This window comes from Thermobia domestica, chromosome 1, assembly GCF_964235325.1.
Source record: "Thermobia domestica chromosome 1, izTheDome1.hap1.1, whole genome shotgun sequence".
Classification (NCBI taxonomy): domain Eukaryota; kingdom Metazoa; phylum Arthropoda; class Insecta; order Zygentoma; family Lepismatidae; genus Thermobia; species Thermobia domestica.
In genome coordinates, this window is record NC_137454.1 from 386,279,308 (window position 1) to 386,295,630 (window position 16,323).

Here is a 16,323-nt window from a genome sequence, read left to right on the forward strand (position 1 = left end):
CTAGATCTCAAACCGCTGCACGAAATAAAATCAGATAGATGTTCCTATTTCGTCTGCAGAGGATTGTATGTGTCTATGCTCGAGAGGTTGTGCTGCACTGTTAAATCTGATTATGAAAGACATTAATAGAACTAATGAGGAAAATTCCAGCAATATAGGATAAGAGGCACAAACAACATCGTGTCCGTAGGTTTTTCTCGTGATACTCCCGTTTCCTCCCACCTCATTATTCCACCAATTCTTCCATCGTCATTCACTTGCCTTAATCATCTCTCTCTTAGCCTAAAGGGCATAATCACAGGACTTTAAACTTAAATATTTCATATCATTTCACTTTGAATCATCAATCTATTACCTAGGTAGGTTCATGGTTCGTACGTAGTTACCGGTTAAATGTAGTTTTGTGATACTGTCCATACCATAATAGGCGTTTTTACCGTGACACAAACCAGAGAACGCCGCTCAGCTTCCAAATCATAATCTGTTTTATGGCTACTAGCTCCGTCAGAAATATAAATAAAGCTTTTAATATGTGAATGATTACTGTTAAAATATGAAAGAAATCACTTCTTATATAGTTCAAACTGCTTCAATATACTCTTAGTAATTATATATTTTACAAGATATTTGGCGTTCAGAAATAACTTAAGACATTATTATATATTAACATTAGTCGCAACATTAACATGCTACCACTGTTGAAACATTGGATACTGACGTTTCTATTTTTAACAACAAATTCATTTTAAGCTTAACAACAATCGATAATTAAATTATGGACCCAGTCCAGCTTTGTTCTTGTTGTTCTCTGCTAGCAATACTTTGTGTGTGTGTGATTTTTAATTCCTGTAACTTGACATCTAGATAAATCTAACACATGACTTTTGTGCAGCAGTACAGTACAGAAAAGAGGGTATTATCTGTCAAAATCTCAGATTTTTAAACTTTGTTCCAACGAAGAAACAAGGTATTTAATTTAATTTATTTTTATTTTCGGTTTCTGAAACATTGTGTGAAGAGAGCAACTTTCAATGTGTTCTATTTTTTATTTATTTTTTATATAATACGTTTTGATAGCTACACACTTCCAAACAATTAACCCTTTAAGTCATTTGTAACCATTTGGATACATAGTTTTCGTAGGCTTATATTACTTTAACGAAACGTTTAATTGACGTTCTTGAACATTGTGTCCATTGGGACACACTTCCTGCTGATGTTCGGGGAGTGCTTTGTGCAAGAGCGTCAATTAAACGTTTCGTTAACGTAGTAGAAGCCTACGAAAAATATGTATCCAAACGGTTACAAATGTCTTAAAGGGTAAAGCCTAAGATTACATTTCTTGTTGGGATGATCAATTCGACCATTGAAAAGGCTGATATTTAGTATATCCCCCAATCTTGCACATATAAGATTTACAGTGTGTTACTTACTTTACAAAATATAGCTGAGCTAGGGACAGCTAGCGAAGGGACTTAGAAGCCCCCAGGGCCCTTGTACTTTTACCTTTATCACAATTTAGACGAAAACAAGGTACTCGGTTCTGGAACCATGAAACGAGTTGGGGGAGATACTAAATGCCATCCCATTGAAAATTTGTCAATTACTACCGGTACGTCAACTGTTTAGGTGGATTTGCACTATTTTCCATACAAATTTTATTTAAAATGTAAGCTACTGGATATGAGATACTCTGTTCTTTTCTCAATAAAATCGTTTTCGTTTCATTAGCCGAGGGTTCAGTTGGTCTGAGTAATATAAGTTAACGCAGACCCCTACGAACGAAGATTTTAAAAATTTCCTCACTGAATCATTTCATATGAATTGACTACTAACATAACATAATCCATAACATCTTGGATCTATTCTGCGGCACAAGTGCCCAACAATCAGCTTCTCCTTTAGCCAAAAGAGCATAGCCACAGGACGCTCAACACAACAGACTGGCACTACTTTCAATCTTACCGTAGCTAATGTGCCTGTTCCTTACGGAAGCATCCCATGCGGAGTTTCTGCCTTCGCCCTACCATGCCCCGGCTTCGCCATGTGAACTAAATGCAATACTAGTTTGTACTCTTGTAGTGACCATCTAGCACACGTTGGCGCGTTTCCCATAGTAAACACTACTACTTTCTACAGTGGAATGATACCAACCCCCAATAAACTACAAAAAAGACAAACCTACATGTGTATCAGAATGGACATGCTCAATCTGTACTGTTTCTTCGTGCCAAACTCATCTGTATACTACGCTTAATTTTGCTGTTCATTTGGCACTATTACACGTACGACAGAAAATCAACTATACTTGCTTATGCTCAGGAAGTTTTACAGTGACTCGTTTTACATTAGCTTAGGTTGACACGCTCATCACCAGAGAAACAAATAAGTTTTACATATGTGACTCACTATTGAGGGGCTCGTAATATGTGTGTGTGCATATATATTTTATATGAACTATGTCCTCTACATTTAGTGTTACAACAGTATAGTCACGTTAAGTTATCGATGTTTTTGTGCTTCTATATATGTAAAACATAGACGTAAACAAATGGTCAGTATTTTGAAAACAATTTACGTGTATAACATTTAATAACACAACTTATGGAGCACACATAAATAATGAAACAAAGTAATATCTAAAAATTATAGCTTACTTCAGTGTAAAATTCCTTAAACTCTTCTTCTTTTTTGGCTGGAAGCTCAATAGAATTTAAATCAATAGTAAAATTCACACTGTCCGTAAAAGACGCCATTGTGGTAGTTCACACACAACGTGCAAGTATTCCAGTCAATTGATATCGACAATGTATTGTGAAGAAGTCCCTTGCGCGACTTCAGAAATTTTATGTGGTCTTCAGAAATTGTTTAAACAAATAGAAGCAAACCAATAACTATAACATTCAAAATTTGCTCGAATACTAATTTAGGTATGAATGATAAAATTATATGATTTTATTTATCTTTTCTAATTCAATGGAAAGCAAGTTTAGAATGAGCTCCTGTGTTTTCTTTATGCTATGGATTAAATTTTTAAAAATACATTGGCTTGCAGAGTTGCTAAACAAATCCATAGAGTACATTCAGTAATTTGCGGCAACGCAAACCAAAATTTCCAATTTAGTTTACGATAATCACCTTTGCAAGTTTTTTCGCATCTTTTGCGTTGGGTTTCACAATTTTTTTTTGCCCGATGATTGATACGGAATGAGCGCCATCTATTTTGCCCTGATCTTAATATGCAAATAAATAAGCATTATAGTTTAGAAGAGTTATGGCCAACTACGGGCCTGCAAGCCGCATGCGGCCCTCGAAAAGATAATATTTTATTGTATGCATAAAAATTTTACAAGTATAGTTAAAATGTAATGATTTGGACTAATACACTAATATCAACTAAGAGATTTGATTTTTCCTTTGTCGGTGTTTTGGTTGTCGGTTGTTTAATATACACCCGATAACAGAATAATTTTTTTCTGGGCTATTGTGTAATGAGTGTATAGTATAAACGTAAAGAAAAGTATCACATGAATTTGCAGCCCTCGCCACATAGAAATTTATACGAAGTGAACCAGTGGTGCTATTCTAATTTTTTTAACAACCGGTTCTCTCTTTCAATATATATATATATAATGTAACTGCAGGTATATACGCCAGTGCAGTTAATACGCCAAGTGTTCAGTACTAGGACATTTCCGATCGACAAAATCTGCTTAAATGCGCTTCCAATATGTCCTATGGTCTTGGACAAGTCCGATTTGACGAATACTCCGGGAGACAACGCTGACACCGCCACGCCGTGCTGTGTCGTTAGCTTTTGGAAGGTTCCGTGGAAGTACGTTATTATTTCAATAGAGGTAAGAATCCGTTATTAGTACCGTGCTAACTCAGAATATTGCCCATTGTTTACAGCAACGTACGCCTTATTTCGTGTCCGTCTAGGAAAGCTTTGTTTTGTAAGTGTAATTTCAGAATTTGTGATTCCATGACTATCAAATCAATACCAAGCATGGTGCAGCGAAATACGCCAGGGCTTGTGCTGGACTGACTGCAGAATACAAATATGTTTTCATTTGTTCCACATGTTCCACGTTTTTTTTTTTTTTTTTTTTAGTTACAGTACAGTGACACTGTTTGTTTATCTTCTTTCAGTTTGGAACTTTATTTCAACTTTGGATATTATCGTTTTTACATGTTATCTTCTTTTCTTCATCTTGCACTTCTGTTTTATATATATATTTGCTTCAGCTATGCTGTGTAGTAATATTTGAGTTCGTACAATAAAGACGATGTAAGCAGTTGTAAGATTTATTACAGTTTTCTAGTAGTATTCTAGACCTCGCGTAATTACCTGCACGTGTTGGTAAATTCACCACTTTATAACACTTTTCTTTTCTTTTACCTTGGGTACGAAATAGAAGTGAGTCGCATCATTGCCACATTTTTTTCTACACTCAGAAAAGACTACTCTGCAACGTACATCTCTTGTTCCTTGTGTTTCATCAGAATTAAGGCCATAAAAAATCCAACACCCTTAACATGGCGTATTTATCTGCACCTATCTTATATGTATCTGGGAGATATAGAAGGTAGATAGATAGATATGTAGCGAGCTACAGAACATACAAATGGCATGACGAAATTATGTTGCACTTCGAATATCGTGGAAACGAATTATCCAAGATAGATGGTTGTCAAGAAGTTTTTAAAAGATAACTCCTTGAATGGATTGACAATTGTTAATAATTGTGGGCCTTATGCAGAGTCGTTTTGACGTCTGATTAAGGCAATACTACGAGATCGACTAACAGATAGTTATCAAAAGTGTATTCAGAGTCTCTGATTAGGACATAGTAATCGATGGAGTTCATTACATGTGACTAATTAATCTAGAGCAGAGGATACTACTTAGCCACGGTTTAGCTTGTGCGACACATTTCGGATTTCGTATGTCATGTATTTCCATTTTTACAGACTACGCATGCGCACATCTCTTTTCCGTAGTTGCCACATTTATTTTTCTCACCGATGAGTTGGAGTTCTATAAGTTAATCATACCCAAATTATCATTTTAGTTCTACTCAAAGTAGACTCTGAATACCAAAAAGTGCACCTTCCTTAGTAAAGATTTAGTATCCTTACTGACTAATCTGTGACTAACCCTCGATTAACGAATTCTCTCTGAATACCGCCCGGTATGTATGAGTATCAAATATAAATAACCTTCACTGCTTCACTCATATGATCCCAGTTCTCATTCTTGATATCTTTTGAGCATTTGAGATTAAGGTTGGTGTAAAGGGACAAGTTTTGCCGATAGATGTCACTACAGTCTTCATATCTCTCCCATGTATTTTTTACCTTTCACAAAAGTTTACGATTTCTCTTACAAATTTCAACCTAGAAGCTTCAAACTTTTAGAGAAGGAACTTTATAACCTATCAAAGGGAACAATCCGTGCCGATTTTTTATTTAGAATTTTTTTCATCGTTGAAACAGTTCCATTGTTAAAGTTTGGATATCTATTTCAACAATCAAGCCACTTCAATAATGAAGAATATTCTAAATACAAAATCAGCACGGATTATTTCCTTCGATGGATTATGAAGTTCCTTTTCTAAAAATTTGAAGTCTGTAAGTTGAAATTTGTAAGACAAATCGTGAATTTTCGTGAAAGGTAAAAAATACATGGGAAAGATACAAGGACTGTAGTGCCATCTATCGGGAAAATTTGTCCCTTTAATCCAACCTTAAGGTATATACTAAACGTCTATACCTTCTTCTGAGAGATCGTACTTAACCTTGTAGCTGTAAGAATTTCTAAGAACAGACGCTTAAAATAAAATTTACCGTTCCTCCCGTTCTCCATTAATCTTCTCGTATGCACAGAGGAAAGTAATGTTCTTCAAATATGTCAATTGTTTTTGGCTGTGAAAAAATTGTATTCTACAAGCTCTTTTTTCTAGCTGAAATTTCAAATGTACACACTTGCTATGCTAATAGAAATGCAAAATATATAGAAATCTTATCTGCATGGTTTATTTTCGATTGCCGAAAATTTGTTTTGCTACGTGAAGTTGCCGCCGCCCATTTTGTTTTTTAAAATAAATTGTTTACAAATCCTGAACAAACGAAAATTTTATGAGAATAATCAACAAACGATCTGCATGGTTTAGTTTTCAAATTCTAAAAATGGTTCTGCACATACTTTATGCACAAGTTTATTAAACACATACTTTGTTTGAGTTTTTTTCTTTCACGCCTGGCTTGGTGATGTGTGTGTGTGTGTATGTTTATCTCGGTATAACAACTGGCGAACTCGAAATATTTTAACAACCGATTCGCCCGAACCGGTGAAAACCGGCTGAATAGCACTACTGAAGTGAACCCAGTTGGCCGTCACTGGTTCAGAACGTATGACTCAGGGCTTTTCTCAGTAGCAGCCTTCCAAACATGTTGGACCCTAACGCAACGGGCAAGTGCAAAAATCAATTCTAGTTGTTATCCACATTATTGGAAGCTAAAGCAAAGACTGCGCTGCAAACGCAAAATTCTGTGCATAGCAACACAATGCAAAGAATGAAAAAAAAGCCGTTGTTACCGCACAAAATTGTAACTGCGTTTAATTTATAAAACCATTATAAATTAAATGGGAAAATTTGCATTCTGTTGTGTTGTCAAAACCGTTACGGAATTTACCCGTAGGACCCTCAGAGTACACCTTTTTTCGAAGGTATTATCTTCTAATGCCTCTACTTTTTATACATTATGCACGTTTCTATCTTAAATTGAAGCTAACATGAACATCCTTGGGCACACAGCTTGGATAAACAGATAAATCGGAGAAAAGTGAGATAATATTTTAAAAAAGTTTTTTCCCTTAAAATTGTGTTAAGTCAAATAGTACACTAGTCAAGAAAATAAAATGAAATAAATACATAAGCCGGTTTTTCAATCACGCATATTCAGATCCATATTTAAGTATTTTCCTACCCTCGCACCAAACTCCTCTTTTGTGCGCCTCCTAATTTCCGCTACATTGAGTCACTTTGAGCTGAGCGTATAAAACAGGTTTGTAATTTGTGGGAGGATGAGGAGCAACTGCTTTCTTATTTAAGCTCCCCGTCGTTTGAAAGGGTCCAGTTAAAGATAAAGGGTCTTATGCAGAGTCGTTCTGAAGCGTGATTAGTACCATACTAAAGATTGACTAACATGTTTCTTGCAGTAGTCAGGCTTTTAGCATGACGCTAATCATACGTCAAAACGACTGTGCATAAAGCGCAAAATTTCTTACTCCATATGATACGAATATGAACGTATGCATGAAGCAATGAATTGGTTCACCACGCCCCAAAAACAACACAGACACACAACATTTCTTGAATAAAACAAAAATGTAATTTGGACCTATTTCAGTAAAACTATTAAGGCCCAAAATAAATAGGGCCTTATGCAGAGTCGTTCTGACACGTGATTAGTGACATACTAAAGAGTTCGACTAAGGTATGTTTCCTGCAGTAGTCAGGTCTTTAGTATGACTCTAATCATACGTCAAAACGACTCTGCATAAGGCGGATAATGTACATATTTTAAGCTTTAAGTTGTGTCAGTGATTCCTCAATTTAATCTCTGAAGCATGGATTGGACCCACTATGCTTTGCAATTTCTAAAAGAACAAAACAATTGAAAATGGAGCTGCTCCATCATCATCGGAACTAAATGTGTCCCGAAGATGATGCATAAATTTAATCCGTCTTCTACTTCAATAAATAATAATAATAATAAAAACAACTGAGGAACCTAGAAATATTGTAGTGGGCCCAAATATTAATGCTTGTCCCTCTAGGTAAAGCTTCAATTTGCAGCGGCGGTACAGTCCAAATGAGTGTATCATTAGTGCGTGTCATTTTTGAGGGTGAAATATACGTTTTGCAATTTTTCATGATGAGGGGTCTTAAAAGTATGTTTTTAGGTATGAGAAATTCAAATTCGTACTTAGTTTTGTGATTAAAGAAATTCTAGCTAGGTAAATCAAGATTTGAATATAGCACAAGAGCAGTTTTCGGAATTTCATACTGAAACACTTTCGAAAATGCCATGCAATGCTATAAAATATCTTTCCGTATGAAACATTTTATTAATCATCAAACATATTAATAAATCTAGAGGTACAGTAAGAAAGAGTATATAACCAATACTTTGATAAAGCACTCAATAAAATTTCTGCATACATAGACTACGTACTGAAATACTGTATTTAGACTTTATATTATTGCATTGCAGTTACTAAGAACAGAAAGCATTATTTTGATTACATACTATTATACTTTATAATTGTTTTAGTAAAAACGTGTAACATTCTCCATGTTTGAAGTGTGTAGCTTCTGTTACAAATCTTGAGAAACACATTTTTCATTGATTTTAAAAGTACCTTACTCAACCACATTGATAAACTACTAGTCTTCAATTATAATGAATTATTTTGTAACTGCTGCATCGTACAGTTCATACACTTCTTACTTAGGCCTACTACTATAGTATTACTATATCTATCTATCTATATCTATCTATCTATCTATCTATATCTATCTATCTATCTATCTATATATATATATATATATATATATATATATATATATATATATATATATATATATATATATATATATATATATATATATATATATATAATGCTACATTTGTGTTACATTTTTGGCAAAGCTGTCCTTGTTTTACTTAATACAAATGTATTCAAGAAACAGTAGCAAGTAAGTAATACACTATTAACGCACAAGCTATTCACAAAACAAGTTTCATTATGTCCTGTTTTGATTCATTTTCAGACATCATCTGTGGACTTGCTTCTTGAACTATTATGTACCCCTCACGTTTCTCCTGCGTATAGACTTTTGCTGCTGCCTCTGTGACTTGTTTCATACACCTTTCTATAGATTGAGCGTGATTTGGTCACTGTGGTACTTTCATCGGAACGTCTACAAATTTCTTTACTACTACTGTTGAAAGTTTGCATGTCAAGGGAGGTTTATGAACACCTTTAGACAAGTCGATCATCTCTAGCATGAACGAAGCATTGGGGTCGATAGGAGGTGTTGTCCTCGTACGTACAGAGAGATTTCCTTGTACTGCCTCACTTCTCAAGTTAAGTATCGTTTGAAGTACAGCATCCACAACAATCTTCTTCTGCATATTAAGTCACTGCAGTTGAAACAAGATGTGGCGTAGCCCTTTTTCCCAGCAATGCTTGACTTCGATGTTGAACCAGCAGGGTAATAGACACTAACAATGTATTTCACTATCCGCCTAAGATTTATGAGATATTTGACGTTAAGTTCATGTTTAGAAACCCACAAACGACGCAGTCTATTTGCTGTAGTCAACCATCTTGAGTGACTGGCTAGACCAATTTCAAGAAGTTCCAGATCCCATGGAGGTTTTCCAGTGAGAATGACCTGTGTAATCTGATATCCGTATGCTTGATCTGTAGATAAATCTTTTACGATATTTTCACTCAGTGCAATAAGAGGCTCTCCAATTGGGAGTTTTTGCTATGAAGGATCGATTTCAAGTCCAGTAACTGCGTCTAATATATCTCCAATAATACCTTTCCACTGATTGTTTGACAAAATTATGCCATTACAGTGTTGTGATTAAGTGTTGCAAAGGTAACCCTCTGGTGTGAAGAGCACACACTAACCAATTTAGCTTACGACCGAGTTTGACTTCTACCCAATGCATAGTACGACCTTCCCAACCAGTGTTGACGCTAGTAGAATCACCTTCAATTGCTTGTAATATTTTATCAATACCCTTCTAAAATCTTCAAGATTATCAGCAAAAAATTCAGCTTGCTTTTTATTGTCACAATCTTTCTGAGGAGTAAAATGATAAAGATAGCGTCCATCTGGCTCGCTGTAAACAGAATAGTGTTGTTCTCATATAATCCCAGGGAACTTGTGATTTGAATTTTCTGCTATCAACGTTCGTAATATCTTCACGGCCGTCAAAGAAGATGCAGTCGATTATACCTTGCTGACAAAACTCATCAAATTCTTGGTCCACGGATTTCATTATTTTTTTTCTTGTGCTCTCTTCACTTTATTGTGATCAATGACAAGACTTTGGTCTTTGTCGGTCATCAAGCCAACATCCATAAGGGCGACAGTAGATATGGCAGCTGTGGCACGCAAGCCGACACCATACCAAATGCTCTGTATGACAACATAGCTTAATGACGGGAAGCTCAGAGGGTAACAATTCTCTGCCGGTTCCAACGAAATTACTCCGATGTGTAAACGTATTACGTTTTGTTTTTGTCTTATAAGTCATTGTAAAGAAACATCAAGAAACCACAATGTTAATATAAGGACTAGTTGAAAAAGTTCACACACTCAAGTTTGAAGCTCTCAATCTTATACCCTTGGAGTTACTATATAATAAATGTGAAAACTTTAGCACTCGTTTAAAATTGAAAATGTATCTAATTTAATGATTGTAGAATATAAATTTAACATAATATTAAAATTCTAATTCAGCAATGTGCAAATAGATAAAACTCTTCTTAACAAGCATGTATTTCTGCTCAATAAATGAACGACAAAACAAAAGTAAATTTGTAAAAAAAGAACGTAAATAACAAAAACTTTGGACTGATATTTACCTAGCTAAACAACATTATATTGAATTTATATATGCTTCGAAATACGCCAGATCTCAACTTTTTAGCACCTCTAATTTCAGGATTTTGAAAATTGAAAAAATTGACACGCCCTAGTGTATCATGCTGACAGTCAATAAACAATAACCTAATCTCAGCAGTGATCACTAGCGGGTTTCAAAGCGTAGAAGATCCGGGCGACAGTGTTAATAGAATTTGGAGAATGGAGGAACAAACGCGGAAATAAAACAGAGCGACGGTTTAAACTAAGGATGTTATAAAATAGAGGATCGTGAACAAAATCGTGAAGCCGTACGTCAGTTTCCCCACTCCCAATCTGCCTGCTCCAGTCAATAAGATCACCATGTTTTGAGCCAACATTCATGGCGGAAACGAGAGTAGCCAATCAGACTCGATGCTCAGTTTTTTTTTTACTTGATTGAGTTAATAGGATGAAGGTACTTTCCGTAATCGTTCATGAAGATATTTTTATGATGGTAAGAACTTTGTGATACATGAGGAGTTCTGTTGCTTTTAGTCGTTGACTATATTTCATTTCTCGTAACCACTTATAAATAATTTATGACACACTTCGTTATCCGTCATAAGTAGTGATGACAGGTGGAAAATTTTCCGCTATTTTTCCGGAAAATTTTCCGTAATAAAAAACTATCAGTCATCAAGTAACAATTCCTCAGCAATCATACAATTGGTTGAATTCATGTACAGAAATGTTAAAAAGTGAAAGATCGTTTAAAGAATCTAAAAATTTTCATGGCGCATACAATTTTTAGTACTATGTAGGAACAAGTTAAACAATTTTTCATGAATCGAAATATTTTCTTCTTATATGGAAAAATTGAAGAACTTTTTATGAGTCGGAAAATTTTCATCATTTTGAAGCAAAAAGTAAAACAACTTTTTGTGAATCGGAAAGTTTTATTGCTCTGTAGAAACAAGTGAAATGAATTTTCACGAATCGGAAAATTTTCATCACGATGTAGAAACAAGTGGAAAAACTTTTAATAAGCCGGACAATTTTGGATATTATGTATAGTAATGTTAGGTGAAAAATTTTCCACTATATGTAACTGCACATTCAGCTACAAAATTGAATTTCTGTAGAGGAAAGTTAGTCAGCACCAAATTATAATTTTCCAATTAGCTTTCGGGAACCGGATAATTTTCTAATATTTCAAGTTGGGAAGTAAAATTTTACACAGTGTTTCTCTCTCTCTCTTCATCTGCGAGCTCCTTCGTTGCTAAGTGGTTAGCATACGCGCCTTTGGCGTGGAAGACCTGGCATCGATTCCCAGCGGGAGCTCATGTAGGTCGAAATTAACGTTGGCCCCGTCTTAAATAGCCTCGCTGCTGAAAGGGACATTAAACTCCAAATCAACTCAATTCAAATCCTCTCTCTCTTTCTCTCTGTGTATGCAAAGTGCAGAGAACATACATTGAGTTCGTAGAGTACAAATATCCTATTCTATTATTTAAAATTTCAATTTATTAAAAGTCATGAATATTTTCCGATTCATAAAAACATACTCCACTTATTCCTACATCGTTGTTTAGCCGTAAAATTTATTGTTAATAAATATTGTCTGAAAAAGTTTCATGAAGTGTTTCTAACGATTCTTCAGTTCAAGAATGTTTCAAAAACTTCAATGCGCGCTTCCCTCATAATTCACCTTTGATCTTACAATATTAGATTTCGTCAGTTTAATACGCATAGGATGGTTTTCTCATAGCTTTACTACTTTTATAGATTTACATACTGCAACATTTATAAATAAGTAGATATAATATAAAGTGCCTACTGTAAATGTTTGACTACCCAAAATTCGAGTTAAGTAACTCATGAAAGCAAATACTGACCATTTTCTGGAAATAAACATTTATTTATTCATATATTCATTCAGAAGAGAAAGTGAAATATAACTCATAAGGAAGCTGATTTGTGTAGTTGTTCTTCCAATAAAATAATAAAAGAAACATAAAAAGCAGCTGCGTTCTAAAAGCAAGTAGTTTCATTTTAATTTACAAATTAAAAAACATATTTCTTATAATATATATATACTTGTTCTATCGAATCGTCATTATTTCTAATACATTTTTATACATAATAATGGTAGTTTTAACCATAATATGTTCATTATACAAAATTCCAATATTGAAATTATGACTTACGAGTGTTAAACACAATAGAATCATTTCCTGAAGATTATTTTGTTACAAAATAACCTTCCTAAGGAACTTTCATGTAGTTATTTCATTACATAGGCAAGCCTACATGTGCAAAAGTAGTGGAATTTTCCTGTTTCTGAAACTGATAAATTCCCAAAGGTTTCTTTTCAATTTCTTGTTACTTTTTAAATATTGGAATGGGATATTTGTTCTCGACGAACTCGATGTATGTTCCCTTCACTTTATACTCACACACACAGAGAGAGAGAAACACTGTATATTTTTACTTCCCAACTTGAATTATTAGAGAATTTTCTGGTTTCCGAAAGCTAATTGGAAAATGATAATTTGTTGCAAACTTTCCTCTGCAGGAATTGAATTTTATAGCTGAATGTGCTGTTAAATATTGACAACCCGGCTCAATTCGTTCCTGTTTTGGGGATGCAAAAATGAATTGAGCTGAGCGCCTTTCACTCACCATCTAGAATGAGTGGGCAAGTTCTTGAATTTATATGCGAGAGGTTTATCATTTACACATACCAATTGGGGATTTAAGTCGAATAATAACACAATGATTTCTATGACTAGATAACATCTGTATTTCGTATTCAGAAAAATGTGATGAATATGCGTGTTGTGAATTTTAGTACGGATAATCGGAAACTTTGCCAGTCGAGTACCGCTTATCGAGCATTGAGCAATTGAACCTTGAATAGGAGAAACACATACCTTTCAGATTCTTCCAAATGACGTTCGCTGATGGCCTTGGTGTTGAAGGGTTGAATCCAGTGCCGCCAAGTTGACACTCCTATGGACAGGCGTTGCGGCTTAGCATTGAGTCTGGTCTCACTCCCAAATGCTATAGATGAATCGTTGAACTTCTTTAATAAAATACTGGAGCTTCTCTATAAGCTGAAGCTTCCATCCAAATCTCGATAACTATTCTTTCAATAAAACACTGTCAATCGAACCCACGGTTGACTCTCCGTCCCGGTTGACTGTCTGTCGAACCCCTGGATGACTGTCTCGATTGGCTCCCGGTTGACTGTCCAGAAGACCTCCTGTCTCTTGGTTTTGTTCAACTCCTTCGTTCTGGAATTCTCTGGCGTCGTCTGCTGCCAGGCACGTGCGACCTCCTTTCGTTTGGAAAAACAACCTTTTTCCTCGTGTCAAGACTCAAAAACTGCAACACTCGACAAACTCCGATTTCCCGATTCTAGGCAATTTCCTCATATCCGTGAATGTGTGAAATGTTAACAAACAGATTACAATCACTTTTCATAATTTACAGAATGTAGCTTATGTACGAGTTAACGCATTACATAGATTGTCTTCCTGCATTCGCAGACTCTCCATTATGCATTTTTGTTTATTGAATTTCGCTGACAATTAAATAACACATTTGCATCAGCTTGCGTTAATCTCAATTCTTAATTGTTATTTACCTTCACCTTATTATTTTATCAAATCCGATATCCATAAAATAAATAAAAATTGATCAATAAAATAAAATTATTATACATGAAATTCTGATTAAATACGGATACTGCCACAATATAGTGGAAAATATTCCACCTAACATCACTATACATATCCAAAATTGTCCGGATTATGAAAAGTGTTTTCACTTGTTTCCTCATCGTGATGAAAATTTTCCGATTCATGAAAATTCATTTCATTTGTTTCTACAGAGCAATAAAACTTTCCGATTCACAAAAAGTTGTTTTACTTTCCGCTTCAAAATGATGAAAATTTTTCGACTCATAAAAAGTTCTTCAATTTTTCCATATGAGAAGAAAATATTTCGATTCATGAAAAATTGTTTAACTTGTTCCTACATAGTACTAAAAATTGTCTGCGCCATGAAAATTTTCAGATTCTTTAAACGATCTTTCAATTTTTAACATTTCTATACATGAATTCAATCAATTTTATGAACAATGAGGAATTGTTACTTGATTACTTATATTTGTTAATGAAAAATTTTCCACCTCACATCACGGCTAAACAACGATGTAGGAGTAAGTGGAGTATGTTTTTATGAATCAGAAAATTTTCATCACTGGTCATAAGTTGTGTCCATTAAATAAGAAAGAAAAGTTTAGTAAAAGTAATTGACAACTATATATGAAACAACACTAATTAAAAAGACTCCTTATCGTGTCAGGTAGTTGATTTGACGGTTATTATTTTTAAGAACTTACTTCAAGGTGAGATGGGGTTAAATCAGCACCCCCATGTGGCATTTAACACAACTATAACAGCGATTGTGTTTTTCTTTTTTGCTGTGTAGATATGAGTATTGAGGGGGGGATTCATCATCCGCTGGAAAAATTCTGACAGTAGCGAATGAATGTAATGTCTAGCGCCGAGAACAAGGGAGTGCACTATTGGGTATTCGCTTCTCTATTATTATTCTATACAGTATTAAGCATTACCTTCAGCGAGTGAGAGCCACATTAAATAACAGTGATAGCTCATATGTTTATAATCCTATTTTAGCCACGGATATTGGAAAATAATTACCTGCACTGAAGACAGCTGCCCAATTGGGGTATGAACATTGAAAAAGAAATCTGACGCACGAAGTTGTGGCATTAGTAGGAAAAGACAGTCACACCAATTGCAACCGAATTGCAGGAGAAAGTAACCAAAGATCCAGGGAAAGGAATGCAAGCTCTAGCGCGGAAAATGTGTTGCAGCATCCACCATGCAGCTGACTGAATAAGAATCCTTACTATCATTCCTACAAGAGCGTACAAACCAACTCCAGACAGAAAATGCTCGAACAAATCGCTTGATCATGGCAAAGAAACTCCTTAATGAAGTGAAATATTACGTTGAAACAAACTCCAGAACAACAGATGGCATGTCTAAGTTCGTCAGATGCTCCTCGTATGATGCACACAAACTTTCTCCCAAATGGAAGTTGGATGTTCCTCCAGTTGGTAACGTGATGCCGCCAGAAAGTTATGGAAAGCGAATTAGGATCAACTCAAATGTCTATGGAGTTGTTGAATACCGTGGTCAAGCCGTGTGGAAAGTGTATGCTGGAAGACACTGTGGATGGTAACAATTCAGTTTGCCTTGGCAATCCGCTGGAAAGATTCAAAAACGTTCACAAAATTAATACAATTTCACGAGTCTCGACTTGTAGTAGCCAAACTTCCCTGATCGCAATCGTATGATTATGCTTGGGGCGCGGTTGACTAAGTAACCAAGTGTATTGTTCGTAACACCAAGACCCAGCTGATCGATAGCACTCGGGTGGCGTTTGAGGCTCTCCCTCGGGAATCAGTGCGTGCCGCATGTGTTAGATTCCAGAGCAGCGTCGAGGTAGTTGAGGACGCTTCCCAACCGATTTCTCTTTTCCTTGTCGTCATCCTTCCGTCACTTTTTTTAGGTTTTCAATGGACAGCTACTGGAAATGACCTTTTCGATTTCAAAGTTGATTTAGTCTC

General features: G+C 35.2%; 1 protein-coding gene across 1 annotated transcript in view; it reads right to left on the minus strand.

Moving 5' to 3' along the window:
* Positions 1 to 2,910, minus strand: part of LOC145665033 (dnaJ homolog subfamily C member 8) — a 60,695-nt gene extending 57,785 nt beyond the window's left edge. Inside the window, exon 1 of the mRNA XM_081732258.1 lies at positions 2,658 to 2,910. Within this exon, the coding sequence (XP_081588384.1) occupies positions 2,658 to 2,756 (99 nt within the window). The 5' untranslated portion in view covers positions 2,757 to 2,910. The remainder of the gene's footprint in view (positions 1 to 2,657) is intronic.
* Positions 2,911 to 16,323: the final 13,413 nt, after the last annotated feature.